This window comes from Panthera pardus, unplaced genomic scaffold (assembly GCF_024362965.1).
Source record: "Panthera pardus isolate Hobbes unplaced genomic scaffold, ASM2436296v1 HiC_scaffold_23, whole genome shotgun sequence".
NCBI lineage: Eukaryota > Metazoa > Chordata > Mammalia > Carnivora > Felidae > Panthera > Panthera pardus.
In genome coordinates, this window is record NW_026526799.1 from 5251356 (window position 1) to 5274821 (window position 23466).

At 43.7% G+C, this 23466-nt stretch overlaps 1 protein-coding gene and 1 pseudogene across 5 annotated transcripts in view; both read left to right on the plus strand.

The window, feature by feature from the left end:
• The window catches only part of BLM (BLM RecQ like helicase), an 87543-nt gene that overhangs the window by 44337 nt on the left and 19740 nt on the right, over positions 1-23466 (plus strand). For all 5 annotated transcript variants that reach the window (XM_053888649.1, XM_053888652.1, XM_053888651.1 and 2 more), the window contains 7 exons: positions 481-594; positions 2102-2200; positions 2401-2549; positions 11809-11915; positions 13291-13451; positions 20670-20865; positions 23111-23301. In XM_053888649.1, coding sequence (XP_053744624.1) covers positions 481-594; positions 2102-2200; positions 2401-2549; positions 11809-11915; positions 13291-13451; positions 20670-20865; positions 23111-23301 — 1017 coding nt within the window. The remainder of the gene's footprint in view (positions 1-480; positions 595-2101; positions 2201-2400; positions 2550-11808; positions 11916-13290; positions 13452-20669; positions 20866-23110; positions 23302-23466) is intronic.
• Positions 19288-20473, plus strand: LOC109273481 (thioredoxin-like protein 4B; annotated as a pseudogene).

The window sequence follows — 23466 nt, forward strand, 5'->3', positions numbered from 1 at the left end:
CAGATTTTCGAGGTTATGAGCCACCACCCCTCGAGACCACTGGTTTGATTTTTCTTCCCAAGAATGTCTTTGTGCCGTGCCAGTCACCACTGTGCAGCCATCCGTGATGCTTCCTGTGGCCCTTCCAGTGTCCTTGTGTGGGAAAATGCTGGAGATGCCTTTACCTACGCCAACAAGAGCCGTACATTGGGATGGGAATCTCCGGGGTACTGAGTTCATATCTACAGATAGGAAAAGTAACAGCAGTAAAGAAAATAGAAAAAAAAAAGAGAAGGAAGTAAACAATGGGAATATTTTGACTTATGCTAAGAAAAGTTTTCTTTTTAAATATGTGCCAATTATTTAATTATATTGAGACTGTCTCTCCTTTTGACAGGTTTGCTATGTGACTTGTGAAATATTTATGAAACTTAAGGATAAATATATGCTTAAGTCAGATTAATGTATAAAATATAAATTGTTTACTACTTTTATCCTTAGATTCCAGCTACTTATCTGACAGGTGATAAGACTGACTCGGAAGCTACAAGTATTTACCTGCAATTATCAAAAAAAGACCCAATCATAAAACTCCTGTATGTTACTCCTGAGAAGGTTTGTATTGATGTCATTATTTTAAAATATACTAGAGCTGTGTTAGGAAAACAATCTGGTTCTCCGCCCTGAGTAGGGAAACACCCAGTTTCCCTCCTGTGTCTTCCTCCTTTACCATCACACAGAGTATGTCACTCCTGGTGACCAAATGTGTAGAGGTTTTTCCTCACACCGAGCTCTCTGTGACCCCAGCAGGGTGTCCTGCAGTTTAACTCAATTCTGACATGGTCTACACGGACAGTGTCAGACACCACAAGTTAAGGGATCGGCTCCACAAGATGGTTCCCACCCTTCTTCAGATGCCAATTGCAAGTAGAAGGTCCCCAGGTTACCCACAGTTTCTGTCCAGTTTGGCTGACAAATCGGAGGTTCCCGTGACTCCCTCCTCAGGTTGGATTAATGTGCTAGAGTGGCCCACAGAACTCAGGGAAACACGTTTACCAGTTTGTTAAAGCATGTGCTAAAGGCTGCAGATGAACAGTCCAATGAAAGACCCACAGGGCAGGGACTGAGAAGGTCCTCAGCACAGGAGCTTCTGTCTCCAGGGAGTTGGGAATGTGTGACCCTCCCACGTCGGCGGACGTGTTCACCAACCTGGAGGCTGGTCAAACCCTGCGCTATTGGGACTTCATGGCAGCCTCCTCATGTAGGCATGACCAGTTATTAACTCCATTTCCAGCCCCTGTCTCCTCTCTAGAGGATGGGGGTGGTACTGAAAATTCCAAGTTTCTGATCATGGCCTGGTCTTTCTGATGACCAGCTCCTACGCAGAAGCCATCTAGGAGCCCACCCAGAGTTGCCTCCAGAAAACAAAAGACACTCTTAGTGCTCTTGTTACTTGAGAATCTAGAAGGGAGTGGCTCCTGGGTGGCTCAGTCCGGTTGAGGATCTACTCTTGATTTTGGCTCGGGTCACGATCTCCTGGTTAGGTTCATGGGATGGAGCCCCAGTCGGGCTCTGCCTTGACATCTTGAAGCCTGCTTGGGATTCTCTCTTTCCCTCTCTCTCTGCCCCTCCCCCGCTTTCTTGCTCTCTCAAGTAAATGAACTTTAAAAAAAAAGAAAAAGTCAGACATGTAACCAGCTGAACCACTCGGGAACTTAAGACAAAAGACAAGTCGGATGCTTGTCAAGACATGGATGCCAGATGTGGTCATGGCTACTGGGAGGTCACTGCTTCTAGGCCCTGTCACAGGTCCATATGTGCATGTGTGCATGTGTCCCCAGACAACGTGTATGCCTGCAGTATACATCTGTAACCCTGTTACCAGTGTAAACGTGTGGTAAACCTCAGTGCTTGCTAAATGTAGTGAATATGCTAGAAGGTCTCATTTGCAAGTTTCCATTACTCCTGCTAATTCTCTTGGTACATTGAAGTTAAGTGCTCGTTTATGTGGAGGTTGTTGTGATACAGCTTCAGTTATAGTGGAGCTTGAAGACAGCAAAGTCTTTAAGGTGATGTGGTGTGTAATGTTTTCACATCTCTAACGCATATACTTCTGGTCTAGGTGTGTGCGAGTAATAGACTGATTTCCACTCTGGAGAATCTGTATGAGAGGAAGCTCTTGGCACGTTTCGTGATTGATGAAGCACACTGTGTCAGTCAGGTAAACACCAGCTTTTATATCTTGAAATATCAGTAAAGACGTACTGCCAATGGTCTGTATATTTGCAGAATAGAGAAGGGAACAGTGAATTATTCTATCTCGCTGAAGAATAAGGTGGTTCTGAATACAGTGAGCAGCGTTTGCTGTTTATGTAAGAAAGATGCAAATAGTCTGAAAAGCAGTATTTTCTTTCCAACTAGTGGGGGCATGATTTTCGCCAAGACTATAAAAGAATGAATATGCTTCGCCAGAAGTTTCCCTCTGTTCCAGTGATGGCCCTTACTGCCACAGCTAACCCCAGGGTACAGAAGGACATCCTCACTCAGCTGAAGATTCTCCAGCCTCAGGTGTAAGTTGCTGGAAGGCATGAATTTAAAAACCCTGGGGCAGTGGTTCCCACAGCGCTGCACGCGAGAATCACGTACCGAGCTTTAAAAATCCTGGTGCACAGATTGCACTCGATGTCAGTTAGATCAGAATTTGGGGGGCTGGGAGCCTTTATGTTTTTAAAATTCCCCAAGCGATTCCAGCGCTCAGCACAATTTGGGAACCAAAGCCCTCGGGCTTTTCTTTACTTACTGAAATTAAAACTATCCTAAATACCTATTTTGGAAATAGGGACAAAGTATGTACTGTACCTGTTAATAATTTATGGGACCTGTTATCGTCCCGGTAGCGAATTATCTTTGATTTATCGAATTTCGGCTCCTACGTATTCCAGAGTATACATCAGGAAATAATCGGATGACCCTGCTTTGTCGTTTTCCTGAAGTCCCAGGATGTTGAAAACAGTCCAGAAACTGTGTATATGACGTTTATACTTTGTTTTCATCTCAACAGCAGAGTGCTTCTTTTGGCCACCGAATCCATAATCACTGGTAATGGAAACCACTGTAAACATTATCTCCACATATATAGGTTGTACTGGATCGTTTCTTACCTCTGTGTGAGTTTGTGGACAGGTGCATTCTCTGATAGGCTCATTCACTCAGCAAGTATTTACTTAACAGCTGTTGTGTGCCAAGGTTAAAATATTTTTCCCTTCTAACTTACTGGTGGGTGCTTTGAGTTTGAGGAATGCATGAAGGAATGACTAGTATATTGGGGTGAATATTTAAAAGCACCTCTTTTGTTCCTTTGGAAATAGAGACAGTAAGCCGGCTCTGTCAACACTGTCATCAGTAAAAGCAGCATTTCTCAGCAGGTTATGAGAAGAACCGAAAGGCCATGTGGAGGGTGTGAGGGGGTCAGGAGAGGAAGAGAGCTGTAAGGACCTTTGCAGATTAAACTGGCATTCTTGAGCACACAGATCTTAGAGTCCTCCAAATTTTGTGTGTGAAGTCACAAATTTGGAATGGAAGGTTTTCATTTAATCTCTTGCGGGAAGGATGTTTGTGTAGAATTTGCGGGACGGGGAGATTTTGCTTCCGTAATTGATATGCATTACGTTATTTTAGGTGTCATACTTCAGGTTCTAGTGAATAACTTACATGCTAGAGATTTGCTTCTTTAAGTACTACATTTATCTGTGAAAGCTTTTTTTTTTTAATAGGCAAATGTTTTAGCTTTTTTTTCCATCAATTTATACCAGATACAGCCTACCGTTCTTCTAGGCCAGTAATATTAATTGCTAAATCCATGGAACTAAAATTGTGTAAATTCAATTCACTTTTTGAGTAACTTTTTATAAGTATAGAATTTGTCATTTTTGTTTGAATAAACATTGCACATATGTATTTAGAGACAGACACCTTTAATATCTTTTCCTAGTTTTGTGGGGAGATCAGCCTAGAAAAGCAATAGATTGTACATTTCCTGAGTCTAGCATGTGGTGCCCTGTGCATAATTGGCACTCGGTAAGAATGAATAAATGGAACATATGGAGGAATTTTGGTAAATGTGGGTAAAATATGAAAATTTGGGCAAGTCTGTTGATTCCTTAATATATTTGGTACTTCTATATTTGGGAGGGTTTAAATCTCTTAGTGGAAGTAAAAGATTTTTAACAAACACTTTCTGGTACATTTTTTCCTGATCTTTTTTGCCAGTAGGCCCCTTGTTTGGATTAAATTTACCCAACTGCTGCTGCGTCACGGCCCTGCTGAAGGCAGGTGTCCCCAGAGGTGGGGACATGGTGGGGCCCCCGTGCTCTTCTCCTACTGCTAGTCTGTGGTAATCTTCTTCCTCTTTGGGAAATACGAGGGTGGATAATAAAATAGACTTTATCCCTTTTCCTTAGGACCTTAAAATATAAACTGAGAAAGAGAAGAGAGACAGCCATGTATGGACAGTAGATACAACAACAGTATTAGAATACAACAATAATAACAGCTAATAGTCACATATGTAGCCTATACAACGTGCCAGTTACTGTTCTTGACATTTGATGTGTATTGACTCATTTACCCACACAAAAGGCTTCTGAGGTAAGTTCTCCTGTTTTCCTCACTTTGTGGATGAGGAAACTGAGGCACATGGAAATTAAATAATTGAAGCAAGGTCATATGCCTCACAACTGTGGGAGTGAAGAGACTTCAACCCAAACAATCTGGTTTTAGAGCCCTTGAAATACTTTCTAATAAATTGCAGAGTGAAGTAAGTGGTAATTAGAGATGTAAATTATGACTGCAGGAACTCAGGAAGGCAGGATTGATGATAACCCAGAATAACAACTCCTTGTTAATGAGGCGGGGGTCAGATAGGGTTTCATAGAAAGGAAGAGGGCTTTGTCGGATGAGTAGTCTTTTTTGTAAGCAGCTGTAGTGAGATATAGTTTACATACCTTGAAATTCACCTATTTAAAGCAAGCAATTCTATGACTGTTTTTAGTTTACCCACAGGGTTGTGCATCCCGACCGCTGTCTAATTTTAGAACATTTTTGTCTCCCTTGAAAGAAAGTCCATACCCATCAGCAGTCAGTTCCCACTTTCTCCCATCTCCCCAGCCCTAGACAACCACTAATCTGCTTTGTGTATTTATAGGTTTTTGCCTCTGCTGGACATTTCACATACATAGAATTTTACAAAACGTGGCCTCTTGCGACTGGCCTCTTTCACTTAAGTGTAATGTTTTCAATGTCCATCCGTGTTGTAGCGTATATCAGTACTTCATTCTTTTTTATTGACAAAAAAATGTTCCAGCGTATGGGTACTCTACATCTTACGTATTCATTTATCACGTGGTGGATATTTGGGCTGTTTCCACGTCTTGGCTCTTAGGAAAACCGTTACGAGCGTCTGTGTCTGAGCTGTTGCGCGGACACGCGCTTCCATTTCTCTCGGACGTATATCAAGCAGGGAATCGTTGGGTCACATGGTAACTCTTTGTTTTACTTTTTGAAGAGCTGCCAGATCATTTTCCAAAGCGGCTGCACCACGTTACATTAACTTCAGTGTGTGTGTGGGGGGGGGGGGGTGCAGTTTCCCCCCACCCTCCCCTTCCCCATCCATGTCACCACGTGTCTTTTCAATGGTACCCATCCTAGTGGGTGTGAAGTGGTGACATTTTAACAGGTGGAGAGTGAGAATTCAGGGCTGAAGTTCCTGGCATCAGAGTCCAGATCAGATCCAAGGAGCGGTGAATAATCGGTAGGCTAAGCGGATCAACCCAGGGAAGGGCCAACCCCGGGAAGGAGGCTTGATCCCATATCGTGGGGGGGCCTTGGCGTTTTGTGATGCTGAAGCGTGTGGACTTTATCCTGTGGACAGCTCGACCTGGGAAGTGGTGACCTGAATCTGATGGTAGAACGATGACCCTGGCAGTGGAACAGAAGATGGAACAGAGGAACAAGAGATCAGAGGCAGGACGGCCCGTAGGAACCCCACCGTAGCGTTCTAGGAGAGAGGGGACGGTGGTGGAAACGGGAAGAGGACGGAGGGGACAGGGTCAAGGGAAAGCACAGTTGCGTCCGTAAGACTGGCAACCAGTGGCGTCAGAAAGGTGAACGGTGGAAGTTTATGTTAGTTTCTGGTACCATTGACCAGGACATGCAGGAGAGGGGGTGGAGGGATGGGATGGCTGGTGAATGTGATTTTTTAGATCTGTGGTGTGGGGGGTGTTCAAGGGGTAGTAGACGTGGCCACATCCTCGGTCTTCATACTTTCTTTGGTCACAGTGTGCTTCCTGAAAGAATTGGAAAACTGTACCCCTTGTATATCTCTAACCAGACACCAAAAATGTTTCAACACGAGTTTTAAATAAAGAGAATGAGGTCTATTGTAAGTAACATTTTTAAGTAAATTGTTACCTAGCCCTTTTAAATGTATCCAGTAGAATATAAATATAATAGCAATTTTATACCTACTTTCACTCACAAAACACATTAAAATGTTTAATTTTACACGTCTTTAAAAATATCTTTAACAGATATTTTACATCTTTCCTCTTCCTCTTTGAATTCCTATTTCTCTTCAGTTTTCCTCACAGATTTTTATCCTAAGGTGATATATTTTTCTGCATGAAATCTTGTTTACTCTATCATATCTATAAGAAAAATATGTATACAAATGTATGTATATAAATGAAAAGTTGCTTTTAAATTTCCCATACTAAAATTTTCTTCCAGATTGAATTATTATAATGATTAGTTATATATAACTGATCAGAATAGACATTTTTTTCAATTAGCTGATACATCTGTGGATGAATCGACTCCGTCCATATTTCTTGTTTTCGTAGATGTAAGCAGTGAGAACTGTTACTCACGTAAACTTGTAGATGGGAATGGAAAGCATTTTATTTTAGCAGCGACACTCAATTATTTGAGTTTTTTCTGACGTCTATGCCAAAATTACATAATGATCTGTCATCAAAAATTATTTTTTATGATCTGTCAGCTGACAACTCAACTAGGTCCTTTAAATTTTGTGAGAAGCAAAGACCTGTAAACTCTCTGACTGGCAAAATAAGTCAGATCATTACTCACTTTACTTTTTCTGGGAAACATACTATAAAAAGGTTTTCCCAAGATTTATCTAATGACCATTGCATGTTCTTGTTCCCCCTTCACTTAAATGAGTCTTGTATCCAGTATATTCGGAAGAGTTGGGGAGATCAAAACGCTGTTAGTTTCAGTAGGCCTTTTCTAATACATTTTGACGTGTGTTTTTATTGTAGGATACACTTTTAAATAACAGCCTTATCAGAACTTTGTGGCTGCCAGTTAGCTCTTTCAGATCCCGGGACATGACTCTGGAACGTAATTGGCCAAGCAAGTGTTCATTGCCAAACCAATCCCCTACATTAAAGTTATTTCCATTTATTTAAAGGGAAGAGTCTGTCTTGGTTTCTCAGTTCACATGAACTATTTAGTGCACATTCCCATGACAACTATCTCAGCTTCAAAAGCAACTAGAGCTTGAGCACAAATTGATTCCATTTCCCGACACATCACTTAAAATGACAGGAGTTTGATACCCTGGACCTAATCATAGTTACCATGTTAATGTCAGTTGATATCAGTACTCCCTCAGTGAAGATACAATGGAATCTCAAGCTTTTTTTTAAAAAAGTAAAATCTTTATTGAGATACAGTCAAGGTGCCTGGCTGGCTCAGTTGGTGGAGTATGTGACCCTCTGTCCTCCAGGTCGTGAGTTTGAGCCCCACATTGAGCAGAGCCTACTTAGAAAATAAAAATAGATAATTGACACATCATAAAATTCACCCATTTAAAGGTTAGAATTTAGTAGGGTTTTGGTATTTTCACAGCGGTGTGCAACCACCTCCCATATCTAAGTGTAGAACGTTTCTGTCACCCCAAAAAAGGAAGCTAGCACTCACCAGCAGTCACTTCCCATTCTTCCCATCTCGCGTGTCCATCATCTCCCCCCGAGCGGTGTTTTCAAGGCTCATCCGTGTTGCCACATATATCAGGACTTCGTTCCTTTTTATGGCTGAATGATCTGTTGTGTGGGCATTCCACATTCACTTACGTATTCTTTAGTTGGTGGGAATGGTCTCTGACTGAATATTTGGAAATTCCAAACATCCCATTTTCCAACAGGCCAATAAGACAAACTCGAGGAGACTGTTAACATTTTCATCAGAGCACATGGTGCACCTGCTGCATTTAGTCAGTGGCCCCTGTGCTGGGCTTGGGCAGTCGTTTTGCAGTGGAGATTCTTGTTTTGGTTTTGAGTCTGAGGTCTGCAACTTGATTTCCTAATCTCATGTCACTTTATTATTTTTAGTAATTTGACTAAGTTAATTAGTTAAACATTTCTAAGTTTTTTTCAGTTAGGTCACAGGTTTTAAACTTTTTCAGATTACGTGCCAGTTTCCGATCACTGCTTTATTGAGAGGTAGTCCATGTATCATACAACTCTCCCATTTAAAGTGCACAATTGAGTGGTTTTTAGTGTACTCAGAGTTGTGCAGCCGTGACCACAATCAGTTTTAGAACGTTTTCATCACCCTGCACAAAAACCCACGTCCAGTAGTACTCACCCGTCTCCCCCTCACAGCCCCCTCAGCCCGTGGCAACCACTAACCCACCTTCTGTTTATAGACTTGCCTATTTGGGGATATCTCATGTAAATGGAATCATGTGATCTGTGGTCTTTTGTGAGTGGTTTCTTTTACTTAGCACGATGTTTTCAGAGTTTATTGTTGAGTAATATTGTTTTTTGTCTGGCTATGGCACATTTTCTTCATCTGTTGGCGAATACTGGTGTTGTTTCCATTTGGGGCTATTACACATCGCTCTGTTCACATACAGGTTTTTGTGTGGCCCTGTTTTCATTTCTCTTGGGTCTGTACCCAGGAGTGGAATTGCCCAATTGTACGGTATCCCTGATTTTCACCTTTTGCAGAACTGCCAGACTTTTCCAAACATGCCCACCGGCAGCATAAGTGGGTTCTGATTCCACCTCTACGTTTTGACCCCGAGCTCCTTTTTTTTTTTTTTTTTTTTTAAATCCATAACCATTGTTGTGAGTTACAGGTTACAGTGTAGGTGACAAGACACTTCCTGATGGTAGTCATGATGTCAGCGTCATGCTGGTGGGGGGGCTCCTGCACCATTCCCAGCCTGCGCCCAAGGTAACTCAAATAAGTTGTAACATTATCTACATCATTGGTACTCCTGGGCCGTTCTTTTTATGCCATCATTTTATCAGGACCGTGGTTTCCTTTGCTGTGGCAGTGATTATAAACAATTGACTGAGAACGATCAAAACAGTCCATGGATGAGGCAGTCTTTTACCTCCTGCCTCCACCCCGCCCCCGTTGTGATCCACTACCCACCCATTCTTTGGCCATTTCAAGCACTAGAAGGGAGGACTCCGTGCTGTGTGCACGTGAACAGCCTAAGAGGCAGGTTCAAAGTGCCGGTTAGCAGCAGTCTTGCCAGGCTCCCAGAGTGCTGCATCCTGTGACAGCAGCCAAGGGCGCTACTTTACTCCCAACACAAATCTGGAAAACCCTCACGAGACATGAAGCCCTACCAAGCGTTTCTCGTACTTTGATTAAAGAAAATTTCACCTGCACACCCGCACTACATTCAGTTTGCTCCGTGTGGTGTCCTGGAGGTTTTTACCGCCAGACCAGTGCGCGGCCGTGAAGTTCAGGACAGGTGAAGAGCAGGGTTGGTTGGTCGGTCGGTTTTTATAAGGTGAGAGGACGGCCGCGTAAAGGGGGCAGGCGGGGCCGGGGTAACGCGCAGGGTGTCTCGGCCACAGGAGTGTCCTCAGATCAGTCTTCTCGGGAGACAGTCCACGTGCAGATGGAGGACCCGCAGACTGACTCGTTGCCAGTCGTTGTCTTTGCGGATGTACCTTTAGAAGATCTTTGTGAAGTTGGGGTACACGTACCCCTGTTTCAGACCACTGGTTGAGAAAGAAGTTGGACGGCGGTTTAGAAGTGTGAGGAGAAGCCTGAGTCGGGGCGGGTAGGGCCGACACTCAGTGCTGCTTAAAGAAGGCAAAGAGGCCCCCACTGCAGGAGCAAGCGTAGGAAGCAGAGAAAGAGACAGAGAAACTCGAGGGCTCAGCAGGGAGGGAGCAAGCCCGTGGACCTGAAACGATCGGTGCCAGTGGAGGCTTTCAGGGACGATGCCGACGACACGGAGTGACAGAGGGGCCGGAGAGTGAGGTCTGAACGGAGACCGGCGCACACCCTGCAGGCAGCCCCACTGCTCCCCGGCCGTCATACCTGCAGGGCGGTCCCGTCAGGAACGTGGCTGCCCCCCCACATGGAAGTCGTTCGTTCATCCCAAAACCAAAGAAGTTGATCCTTTGGAGCCTGGGTTAGTGGGGGAGTCCCTGCAGGGCCCGGGACCCCGTAACAATCCCCTCACCTTTCTTTAGTTTTAAAAGCTTAGGGGCCCCTGGGTGGCTTGGTCGGTTGGGCGTCCGACTTCAGCTCAGCTCATGATCTCACGGTCCGTGAGTTCGAGCCCCGCGTCGGGCTCTGTGCTGACAGCTCGGAGCCTGGAGCCTGTTTCGGATTCTGTGTCTCCCTCTCTCTCTGCTCCTCCCCAGTTCATGCTCTGTCTCTCTCTGTCTCAAAAATAAATAAAAGTTTAAAAAAATAAATAAATAAATAATAAAAGCTTAGATACGGGGGGGGGTGCCTGGGTGGCTCAGTCGGTTAAGCGTCCGACTTCGGCTCAGGTCATGATCTCACAGTTCGTGGGTTCAAGCCCCGCGTCGGGCTCTGTGCTGACAGCTCAGAGCCTGGAGCTGCTTCAGATTCTGTGTCTCCCTCTTTCTGCCCCTCCCCCACTCTCACTTTGTGTCACTCTGTCTCTCAAAAATACAAAAATAAAATTTAAAAGCTTAGATAAAACAATCTTAGTAGCATGGTAATGGCAAAAGCCAGAATGGAGGTGACGAGAATTGAAATTGGTTGTGTGGTCAGTTGGTTGGGGGCGTGAGTGTCTTCTGAGAAATTTGCCACTGGCGGGCAAGGCAGAGGTGAGGTGCCACCCGCAGGGGAGCGCAGGGACAAGAGAAGCTTCTGCTGTTGGGGGTATTGGTGGCCCTAGAACATATTCAGAGACAAAGGGGAAGAATTGGCAGACGGGCCTGAAATACAAGAGCAGAGAGAATGGAGAAAAGCCCCCTGAGGAAGCAGGAGGGAGGAGGCAGGTGAGCCAGCAGAGAAAGGGGGCACATGTGTGTCAGAATCAGCCCATGCCCTTTGGGGCGCAGAGCACAGGGCAGCGATCCGTGATCCGGAGGGCTTTGGCTCCCGCTGCTGCCCTGCAATCAGCTCTTTATGTCCGCCATCAAATTTTGGGAACATTGGCGCCCTAAAGTGTGTGTTTTCTCTGTGACTTTTCAGTTTTATCCACCTCTGCTTGTAATTGACCTCGTCTTAGGGACCGGGCTCCTGACTCACCTGTCCTCTCTACGTGTTATCTTCCACAGCCCTCCTGATTCCTTGTCATCTCGTCCCACAGACATTTGTTCCCTATCACCGTTCCCTCCGCAAACTCTTAACCTGACTTCCCCTCGAGCGTCGTGTAACGCAAGCTGCCAGGGACCATCGTCCGCTCAGGTGGCTTGATCATTAGATTCGCATTGTGGAAAATCGGTGTTTGATGTATAAAAGTGAGTGAAACTATATTTTCTCTTAATAACAAAATTTTCTCTTTGGGGCTTCTAGGTTTAGCATGAGCTTTAACAGACATAATCTGAAATACTACGTGTTACCGAAAAAACCCAAAAAGGTGGCATTTGATTGCTTAGAGTGGATCAGAAAGCATCACCCACGTGAGTACATGTGACGAATTATGTCTAGAAGTAATAAGTAAATATTGTGGTATTGGTACCACGATAGAATGTGTGTGTGCATGTTAAACATCGCTTTTCCCATGACAGTAGCACTAACTAGCTATTTATAGAACAGCAAATCACAACTGCCTCCCTGCTGGAAATTGTAAAATCCCATTTGGTTTGATAACAATAAACCCTAAGAAGAAGTATATGAGATGACCCCCCACACACACACCCGTGCTGTAGTTCGTGGTTTCGGCGTCTCTCCTCTGGTCCCTGTCGGTACGGATTCTAGCAGTCTCTGTGTTAGGGGCTTCTCCCGAGGGTCTGCCTCGGAGTTCTGTTACCTAAGATGAGAGATTGCGAAACTCGTGGTAGTTTTCCACGTAACCCCCCCTGCTCCTTTCCCAGAGAGAATTGTTCTTGGTGACCACCTCTGTTTCGTGTTTTTAAAATTAGTATACGTGTTTGTTTGAGCAAATCAGACCGTGCAGAGAGGTAGACCAAGAAGTCGTCTGTGATTTCCCTTCCAGACCCCCTTGTCCCGGGTGGCGAATATAGATAGCACGTTTTTGTCTGCACCTTTGGCTCTGCCACGGAGAGAGGGCTTTTTCTTTAACGCCTCTCATTTTGTGGTTTTCAAAACGACACATAGAATACGTGCTCCTTGAAGAAACCAAGAAAGCAACAAAAAGAAAGAAGCAAAAGACAAGAGTCACCTCAAGACAAGTCGCCGGGGCCATCTGGGGTTTACTTCCCTCCAGCACTTGTTTGTGTGTGTTTCTTTCCATTAGCGTACTGTGTGTGCACTTTTTCTACCCTTAACCCGCTCTGTACCTTGAACATCGTCAGGGTTCCTCAGAAAACTTGGAAACCACTTAATAATTACGGAATAGTTTTTTTCATGATGTCCTTTCTTAATTAATCCCCTGATGGTGGCCATTGAAGTTTTTCTAATTTTCAAAAGTAGAAACAAAACTTTTGGCAGAAGCCATAGTACCCCTTTATTTCCTAGATGAGTTTCATAGAAGGAACGGGGTCAAAAGGCAGAAGCATTTCTAAGGCTGATGCACACTGCCTTACGCTTCCCACAATGTTCGTGGAAGGGTGCCTTCCCGCTGCACGGCCAGTGTGAAACAGCCCGGGCTTCCTCCAGGCCCACCTAAGGAGTCATCTGGGGGCAGAACGGAAGGTCCCATCCTGTCTTCTCCAGTGCGTGTGAATTCGTCGCTTGAATCACTCTACGTCTGTGACCACCACCCTCTACTCTAGCAATACCCTGGAGGTCTGCTCGCGGTGCACATATTTCTACGAACACAATGAAAATTGTGTTGTTATTTACGATTAAAACTCTGTTTTGGTTTCTCGGCAGATGACTCTGGGATCATCTACTGCCTCTCCAGGCGAGAATGCGACACAATGGCTGACACTTTACAGAAGGATGGTCTCGCTGCTCTTGCTTATCACGCCGGCCTCAGCGATTCTGCCAGGGATGAAGTACAGCACAAGTGGATTAATCAGGATGGTTGCCAGGTAACATTTTCTATAATAAACAAATCAAGGAAATGATCTTTTATAGGACACGAGCAAACGTGCACACACAGGATGAAAATTGTTTTTACTTTAAAGACAGTAAACGTCGGGGCGCCCGGGCAGCTCAGTCGGTTAAGCATCCAGCTCTTGATCTCAGCTCGGGTCATGATCTCATGGTTCGTGAGGTCGAGCCCCGCATCGGGCTCCTTGCTGACAGTGTGGAGCCTGTTTGGGATTCTCTGCCTGTCTCTCTCTCTGCCCCTCCCCCTGCTCATGCTCTCTTTCCCTCTCTCTTTCGAAATAAATAAACATAACTAAATAAAAAATAAATACCATAAACATCAAAAGAAGACTGAAATTTAAAAACATCTTTTTGAGACTTCCAAAGTTGCTTTTTCTTAAATAAAAAAAAATTTTTTTTTATTCAGCTATAATTCGCCCTTTCAGAGCTTACAAGTCAGTGGTTTTTAGTATATTCACAAGGTTGTGCAACCACCACCACTGTCTAATTCCAGAGTATTTCATCATCCCCAAAATAAACTCCATACCCATTAGCAGCCACTCCCCATTCCACCAACCCCCCAGCCCCTGGCAACCACTAACCTAACCACTGCTAGTCTGTCTATAGGTTTTCCTGTTCCTGGACATTTCACGTGAGTGAAATCATACAGTATGTGTTCTTTTGTGGCTGATTTATTTAGCATAATGTTTTTAAGATGTATCCACATTACAGCATGTATCCATACTTTATTTCTTTTGTGGCCAGGTAGCTTCCATGGTAGGGATATAGCCTAGTTTGTCATCCATCCATCAGTTGGTAGACATTTGGTTGCACCCGCTTTTTGGCTGTTGGCGCATAATGTAATGCTTCTGTGAACGTCTGTGTATGTGTTTTGTGTGAACACGTTTTCAGTTCTCTCAGGTGGGTACCTAGGAATGGAATTGCCTAGTCATACGGTAACTGTACGTTTAGCTTTTTGAGGAACTACCAAACTGTTTCCAAAGCAGCTACAGAATTTTACACTTCGAGCAGCAACGTGTGAGGTTCCAGTGTCTCTGCCTTCTTATTACTACCCATTATTGTCTTTTTTACTGTATCCATCCTAGGGGATGTGAAGTGGCATCTCATTGTGATTTTAATTTGCATTTCCATAATAACTAATGGTGTTGAGATTTCTGAGATGACAGATTTATCACCCAAGTGGATCAAGAGGAAGACAACTAAGAACACTCTAGGCATCTCCTATAGCAGCAGGTGCCGGCCTTGGATAGATCTTTCTCAGTAACATGGATGACTTTGAGGAAAACAACTAAATAACTTTTTTAGCCTATGAAGTTTTCAGGTCACAAAAAGGGAAATTACCCTGAAGATTTAGAGGAAAAACATCTCTCAAAAGTATTTTCTAACGGAAAACAGAAGAAATCTTAGAGTATATTAGCCTAGTGTCCTTGGAAAGATGTCAGAAGACTTGACTTATATGAACCAGACGCACTCTACCATAGGAAGATTACAGGCTGAGATGAAGGCACAAATAAAAATGAAATTTATCCAGATAAGAAAATGCACGAAAGGCAAAACAAATAAAATTATGTATCAGGACACAAATGGTTCAGATCAGTGCAGACATTTGCATCAATGAGGTAGCGAATAACTTGAAAATGTGAAGGAAAGAAAACAGATTAAAATTAGGGGAAAAGAGGAAAATGGTATTTGTTGGTGTCAGGGCATCCGCCTAAGAATAATAAGTGTGTCCAAGAAAGAAGTCAGGACAGTTGGGGTAGATACAACAGGCAGATGTGTTCTAAATGAGTACATAAGAAATATTTAACCAATGTAAAAGCTTTATTTCCGTGTCACTGGGGGAAAAGATAAATGTAGACATAGTTCACCGCTTTGTTGGATTAACGAAGAGCTAAAAGAAATTACATTCACCAAGATAAAGAAATAAGATACTCTACAGAAACCAGACAGACCTGAGACTGTTTCACTAAATGACAGAAGCAGGACACGCGGTCTTCAGAATCAGAGAAGGGAAGCCTGGGACTGAAGAATTTCACAGCCAGCTCATTGTCACGTGTGTTGAACACAACGGAAGAGCACTTTCAGATTGTGAAGTCCAGAAAGCGGATCACTGCCTTGTTGTCAGTGGAGTAATCACAGATGCCAGTCCTCCCTACCTTGTATATTTCAGCAAAATCCCAGTGGGCTTTTTTTTTTATTATTATTATTCCTTTGATAGACTTTTTCTAAAGTTTGCCTGGAAGAATATCCCGGTTTAAATAACCGAAGGAATTTGGCAAGAAAAGGAAAACACATGAACACTGGCTTTGCAGTACATCACAGACACATCAGTGACACAGAAATCCAGAATTCACCTGGAAAACGTGTAAAAACAGTGTGTGGCAAGGAAGGCACTGAAAAATTAAAAAAGGAGGGTGATCCAACCAGAGGTACCACTTACCTACTGGGAGGGATTGTTTTGGATCCTCCTATCAAAATCACAGGTAAGTAAAGCTGTTGGTATTTTTAAATGTAGGAGCCCTGGCTGGAAGAGAACCTGAGCTTAAAAAGAGCTCAAAGGGAAGGAATTGATAGAAATGATTAAAAACCTATATACCTAAACACTTGCGTGTTGGTGAGCAAAATTAAAGGCAACAGCAAACTGGGGAAATAATGTCTTCAGCAAATAAAACATCCCATAGAGCGTGTAAAACTTTGATAAAGACATGAATCTCAAATAGTAAATTACCCCACGCTATCAAGAGACATCGAAAAGGAGCTGAGGGTGCTTAGGTGGCCCAGTCGGGTAAGCATCTGACTCTTGACTTCGGCTCAAATCGCGATCTCATGATTCCCAGGTTCGAGCCCTGCATCTGGCTCTGTACCCACAGTGAGGAGCCTGCTTGGGATTCTCTCTCTCCTTCCTCTCTCTCTGCCCCTCCCTCACTCACACACGCACTCTCTCAATAAATAAATAAACTTAAATGTTTTTTAATAAAAAATGAAAAAAGGAGCCAGCAAAGTCTAAGCACAAATGTATTCCAAAGTGCAACTTTGCTAATTATTAAATCCAAATTTAAAAACAGTGAGCGACCATTTTCACCTCTAGTATTAGCAGACTTCTTTTTTTTTTTTTTTTATTTTTGGGACAGAGAGAGACAGAGCATGAATGGGGGAGGGGCAGAGAGAGAGGGAGACACAGAATCGGAAACAGGCTCCAGGCTCCGAGCCGTCCATCAGCCCAGAGCCTGACGCGGGGCTCGAACTCACGGACCGCGAGATCGTGACCTGGCTGAAGTCGGACGCTTAACCGACTGCGCCACCCAGGCGCCCCTAGCAGACTTCTGTTAACTGTTGGGGTCGATGCTGTAAGAGGCAATTTCCTACAGTGCTCCTGAGAGCCTTTCTGGAAAAGAATACTGTAGACTGTACAAGAGCCTCAGATCCGAAATATGGGCATGGAATTTACATGGCTGTTTTTTTACATTTTTTTTGTTGTTTTTTAATTGAAGTATAGCTGACAGACAATGTTATATTACTTTCAGTTCAGCACAGTGATTTGACGATTGTACTTACCACTTATCACCATACAAGGTTATTGCAATGTTGTTAACTGTATGATAGTGTTATATAAACAGCCTGAATGTCCTGAGAGAGTGACTGGGTACATTATAGAGCATTCCTGACATTGAAAATGGTTTGTGAAGAATTTCATAATGATTTGAAAATGTTCAAATGTCAACAATGGAAAAACGTAGGGACAAATAGAATCCAGAAGTGTGAGATCTCAACCATAAAAAAGAAAATTGAAGGACACCTGGGTGGCTCAGTCAGTTAAGCATCTGACTCCAGCTCAGGTCATGATCTCACAGTTTGTGGGTTTGAGCCCCGCATCGGGCTGTGTGCTGACAGCTCAGAGCCTGCTTGGGATTCTCTGTCTCCCTCTCTCTGCCCCTCCCTCGCTCACTCACACTCACTCTCTCTCTCAAAAGTAAATAAACATTTTTTTTAATTTAAAAAAAAAAAGAAAAGAAAATTGAATAGAAAAATAGAAAAGAAAGAAATAGAAAAATAGAAAAAAAAGAAAAGAAAAATAGATGAGAAAAAAGCCAAATATTTTCAAGTTCTTTAAATCTCTACGTATAGTATAACTATTCCACAGTACACATGCATACAGATAACGTATTTGTATATATGTACATAAAACACTTGATCAAAAATATGGTTTTAAAAAATTGGTGAGTTTTTGTTTGTTTTCAGACTAGCTAATCCTTACCGTTCAGGTATAATAATACAGTCACTGGACAACCTTGATCTTGTTAGATTTGTGAGATAGAATAAAAACTTCATTGTTTTTCTTCACAAAGAAATTATTATAGTCTGGCGTTTTAAGAGCAACACAGAAATAAAGAAGGAAGTAACAGCTCGACTAAGCCAGTTTTCCCAGTGACAAGGCTAAAGGCTTTCAGGGGAAGTTGGCTTCAGGGTCACCTCCCTGGGAGCCTGCAGACTGCCCCTGGCCCACCCCTCGACCTCAGGAGACCTTGACCTTGGGAGACTTGACCTTGGGAGCCCCCCTACTTGTGGGACCACTGCAGGCCACGCCCTGTGGGCCTGTGGGCTGCCACCCCACTCTGCACAGCCTCCCCGCCTGCTCTCAGCCACTAGAGGCTCTGGCAGACTTTCTCTCTCCAAGGACATTTCCTTCGATAAAAGTGCCATAAATCTGGGGGGACGACTAGCCTGTAGTTCAGGCCACAGCCGTCACCAGTGTGGACAAACACGCCCGTTTGCTGTCAGCCTACTCCACCGCGTGCCGTTCCTCTCCCTGGTGCCCAGTGACTGAAATCATGTCATTGGCCTCAGTCTGGCTGCCAGGTAGTTTGGTTGCTTTTGAAATACTGGTCTCGCAGCTTTATTTGTATAATATAATTTTGCCTGGAGATGTAATGTTTTTGGGTTAATAAGCCCTAAGTTTGCAACTGCCATGGTTATTCTTGAAAATGGTTTTTTTTACTAAAAATCAATTTATGAAGCTCCTGAAGTTCAACTGTCACCTTGGTTTTCCTAAGTAATTTGCATCAGCCACGATGCATGGTCTCCAGTCTTTTTTTTTCCCCCTAATATAAGCAACTCTCAGACTTTTACCCATGTGAGTTCCAATAAAAATTTCACAAGTTTTTACTTTGAAATCAGCTGTTGAGGAAAAGAAGCTGGTGTGTGATTGATCAGCTGCTCCCACTAGGGAAAAACAGATGGTAAACACGGGCACAGGTGACATTGCCACGGTTCCTGAGGCATCAGAGACACTGGCAGTGGTCATCACCCTGGAGCTCCTGAGCGACCCGATCATGACCATGACCTCGGTGCTATGGCTGTGTGGGCAGTGCCCCTCATACCTCCATATCAAAAACGTAAGGGGCACCTGGGTGGTTCAATCAGGTAAGCATCTGACTTCAGCTCAGGTCAGGATCTCACGGCTCGTGGGTTGGAGCCCCGCATTGGGCTCTGTGCTGTCGGCTTAGAGCCTGGAGCCTGCTTCAGATTCTGTGTCTCCCTCCATCTCTGCCCCTCCCCGCTTGTTTTCTGTCGCTCTCAAAAATAAACATTAAAAAAAATTAAAATTAAAAAAAAAAAAAAGTAAGAGAACTAGATGTGGCAGCACGTTCGGAGGTTACTGATTGCTCTTGAGTCTGGCCCCTTACGTGACAATACCAAATCCATGAGAAAGTGCCTGCCACCCCACCACATGAGCCTCTATCAATATGAAGATCTCACATTAGTCATGCAAAATAATGGGACCAACTTAAGAAACTAGATTGTTGTTATATATTTTTTTAGTGGTCCACCAGAGTCGGGAGGCAGTAACCCCTGGGTTACTTTGAGTTAGGGTCGCTGCTTTTGGTGTAGAAGAAGGGAACTGCCAGGGTACCAACCTTTCGGAGAAGTGGTCGGGGTTGAGGACAGTCCTCGAGTGGAAGAGAAGGAGGTGCCTTGCACAAATAAAGAGTGACGGTGAGGATAAATATTTGGATCATGTCGAGGTGAGCTTCCTGTTGCCCAAGCTAACTAGCAAAAAAGAAGAAGACCAAGCAATAAAAAGTACTGCAGAGAAGGCGTTGGTTCTCAGGTTTGGGAGAGATGAGGATCCTGTCTGTCTGCAGCCAGATGATATTCCTTCTAAGACATCTTCTGACCTGAGTAGAATGGCTGCCACGTATCTGGTAGATGTGGACCGAACTCCCGTTCACACGCACTATTTTGACATCAGTTATATTCCATCTACTGTGTTCTTCTTCGATGGGCAGCACATGAAAGTGAATTAGGGGTCTCCTGATCACACTAAGTTTGTGGGAAGTTTCAAAACCAAGCAAGACTTCATAGATGTGGTTGAAGTAATTTATCGAGGAGCAGTGAGGGGAAAGCTTATTGTCCAAAGTCTTACTGATCCCAAGAATATTCCCAGATGTGACCTTCTCTATCAAGACATTTAGCGCATTCACTACTGTCAAAGTTAAAGGAAAAAGCACATCGTGAAGCAGTACCTGAACCCAGCTGTGCCATTTTCCTGGAGTCCTTCGGACGTGTGTTTAGCGTCCCAGCGGAGAAGAGTGCTGACTTGGGTAGAAAATACCCCACCCCCAAGTAGAAGACCACGCTGACAACCACCATGAGCAAGGATGCTTAAATGTTCCCTGCAAACCCCAGAGCAGTCAAGACGACTGGGGTCACTTTGCCCAGCGGGATTTTTTTAAATTTATATTGTGCTTCTCTTTAGTCTTTAAGATGATACAGAATCCTTCTGAACATTGGCGAGTATATTTATGTTGATTTTGATATACAAGTAAGATAGGAAATCACTTCCCGTAAGAGCAGAAGTACTTATTTTTTACCCTAAAGGTACCTACACACATACCCTCGCCCTCACCTGTTTCTCCACTCATGTATTTGTCTCATGCTCTCCTGTCTCCAGTCCTTGTTATCTCAGTTTCTCTTGGAATAAATGATTCTCTACCGATAGGAGAAAGGAAGGAAGGAAGGAAGGAAGGAAGGAAGGAAGGAAGGAAGGAAGGAAGGAAGGAAGGAAGGAAGAAACTAGATAGTTGTATAGAGTGCATTTTAAAGTAAAATAGAGGATAGAGCTTTTAGAGGCATCTGTGATTAAAATGTGTCTTTAGGTCTGTCATGAGTCTAACAGGCTTTTGCTCTCCCATCAGGTTATCTGTGCAACAATAGCATTCGGAATGGGGATTGACAAACCCGACGTGCGATTTGTGATCCACGCGTCTCTCCCTAAATCCGTGGAGGGTTACTACCAGGAATCGGGCAGAGCGGGGAGAGATGGGGAAATATCTCACTGCCTGCTGTTCTATACCTATCATGATGTGACCAGATTGAAGAGACTCATCTTGAGTAAGTCAAGCCCCGTTGTAGAAACATCCTGTCCTTTTCAGCCTCGTGATAGTAATCTCCTCCTGCTATTGTGGTACTTCTGGTCCAGTTTCCTTCAAATAGTCATAGAAAACTAGAAGTGTTTATGTAGATATGGAAATTTTACTTCAGTTCACTTTTATTGCACAAGTATTACACGCTTGTCATGTAAAACTCAAATGATGCAGGCGTGTGTATATGGACGTGCATGAGGCAGAAAATTTCCAAAGCATGCTTGTATACAGTTCTACTCTAGGAAAGAACCCCAGCTGTTGGTCTCCTTTGTCCTTCCAGATTCAATCTCTGCATGCGTCCTTGCATGTAACACATATTTCAAACACGCAGAATGGTAGAATGGAAGGAGTAACAAACGCTCATGTACCACCAGGTTAAGAAATAAAACCCCCCGTATGTCCCTCTCCCATCTCAACCCCCCCACCCACCCCCCATCAGAGATAAGCAGTATTTTGTATTTGCTGTTTACCCCTGCCAAGTGCATGTATTTTGCAATGTGAGTGGGATGTGCCTTTCTTACGTAGACGTACAGTGACCTTACTGTTTTCATTCTACACTAAGATGTAGCCACGTGTGGTTTGACTACCGAGAATTCCATAGTACGGTTTATTCCATGTCCACTTAACCAGTCCTCTTTGAATAGAGACCTAGATTATTTCTTGGTTTTCACGTTATCAGCAGTGCAACATCGAGCATCTTTGTACGGGTATCTTGGGGCGTTTGTGCGCTTGTGTACATAGGATACGTTTCCAGACGTAGACTTGCCAGGTCAAAGCCGATACGTATTTCAGAGTTTTGTTATGCCCTTTGCCCGTTTTTCTATTACGTTGTGCTAGTTAAATGTACTTCCTAAGTACGTTTTCTATTTCGAGACTGCTTTTGAACGGACCCCGCCAGAGATACTACATATGGGATGTGACACTTACCAGGCACCGTGCCAAATATTGTATCACCTTTTTTGCTCATAGTCCCTAGCTTTTGAGGCAGAGTTTGTCCGATGAAAAAAGGGAGCTTCGTTAAGGTTTTGTAACTTGCCCCCAGGAGCCCCCGTGAGCAGCAGCAGCAGTAGGATGGGGGGCAAGTGGAAGGACAGTGGTAGCGATACTGACAGAGGGCATCGCTTGGCACCCGCTGTATGCTGCCACCTTCACTGCTTGATTATATCCCTTCGCTCAGGCTGCACGACAAGCCTGACAGGTGCTGCCATTTCTCCCCTCATTTCACGGACGAGGAGGTGAGATGCGAGCCAGTAAGTGGCAGCGCCCTGTCGGGGCCCGGGTCTGCCTGACCCCCAAAGCCCACGCCCCTTGCACTCTATGTAACGAGACGATTCTCGGTGAAAAAATGAAACTTTTAAACTCAGTGTGTCCATGTGTGTTTTTAAACAGAACCTGTATTAAGTTAGGTCCAAACAGTTTAATAAGCATTTAAAGTCTTAAACACTTAGCAACATTTTGGAAAAAAATAGTACTCGTAAACTAGAAAAACAAATTTTATTTTCTTTCTTAACTAACCGCAGTTGCTTGCCAATGGTAAGTATGTGTGCGTCATTCTCAAACCTTGAAATTAGATTAGATGCTGCTACCCTTACTTCCTGTTTCACACGGGTTTTCTGGAGGTACTTGTTTTTATCCCAACAGCCTCCAACACTTCAGTTTCACAGAGACGAACATGGGGCGGCCCCGCAGACTAGCATTTTGTGTGGTGCCAGGAGATGTTAGGTACTGCTGTGTTTCCCTGACATTTAAAATACCCCGCAGTATTCACCGCAGCACCCGGGGCTCCTCAGCACGGTTCTGGAGCCACTGGCTTAACTGCTTCCATCCCAGATGCCCAGGGAGGCGTGCGGCCCGCCGCCATAGTTCCGTGCTCTGCTGACTTTGGACGTGCAGTCAAGTACATGAGTGTCTGATAAGTACAGTAAAGTTCAGTCAGATTTTCACTGTTGGGAACAACGAAGATTTGAAAAAAATTGTTCAGCCACTCTTGATGACAATCTTCATTTATTCCTATGAAACTAAAAATTTGAGGGATAAACATACTCAGTTGATTATACTATAGAATGATGTTATGTTGATATATAATGGCTACTAGTGATTTTATTTCATTTAAGATTTAAAATTACATTAATCTATTCTAAACATTTTTGTAGTGTTTTCTTCTATTTTTCTACTCTAATAAGTGTCTTTACTATGTGCTTCACCTCTTTCAGTGGAGAAGGATGGAAACCGTCATACAAGAGAGACTCACTTCAACAATTTGTATAGTATGGTGCACTACTGTGAAAATATAACAGAATGCAGGAGAATACAGCTTTTGGCTTACTTTGGTGAAAATGGATTTAATCCTGATTTTTGTAAGAAATACCCAGATGTTTCTTGTGATAATTGCTGTAAAACCAAGGTAAAATGAGAAAGTTTTAAATTCTTTGTAATTCAGGAAATTGCTAGGACTTCGTTTTTTCTTTCTTAATTTAGCCAAGTTAGGTTACCGTACGTGGGCCCCCGGGGACTGAACTGGGGAAGGTGGCTTCTTCCCCATAGTAATTTGGAATGGAAACATTTAGTA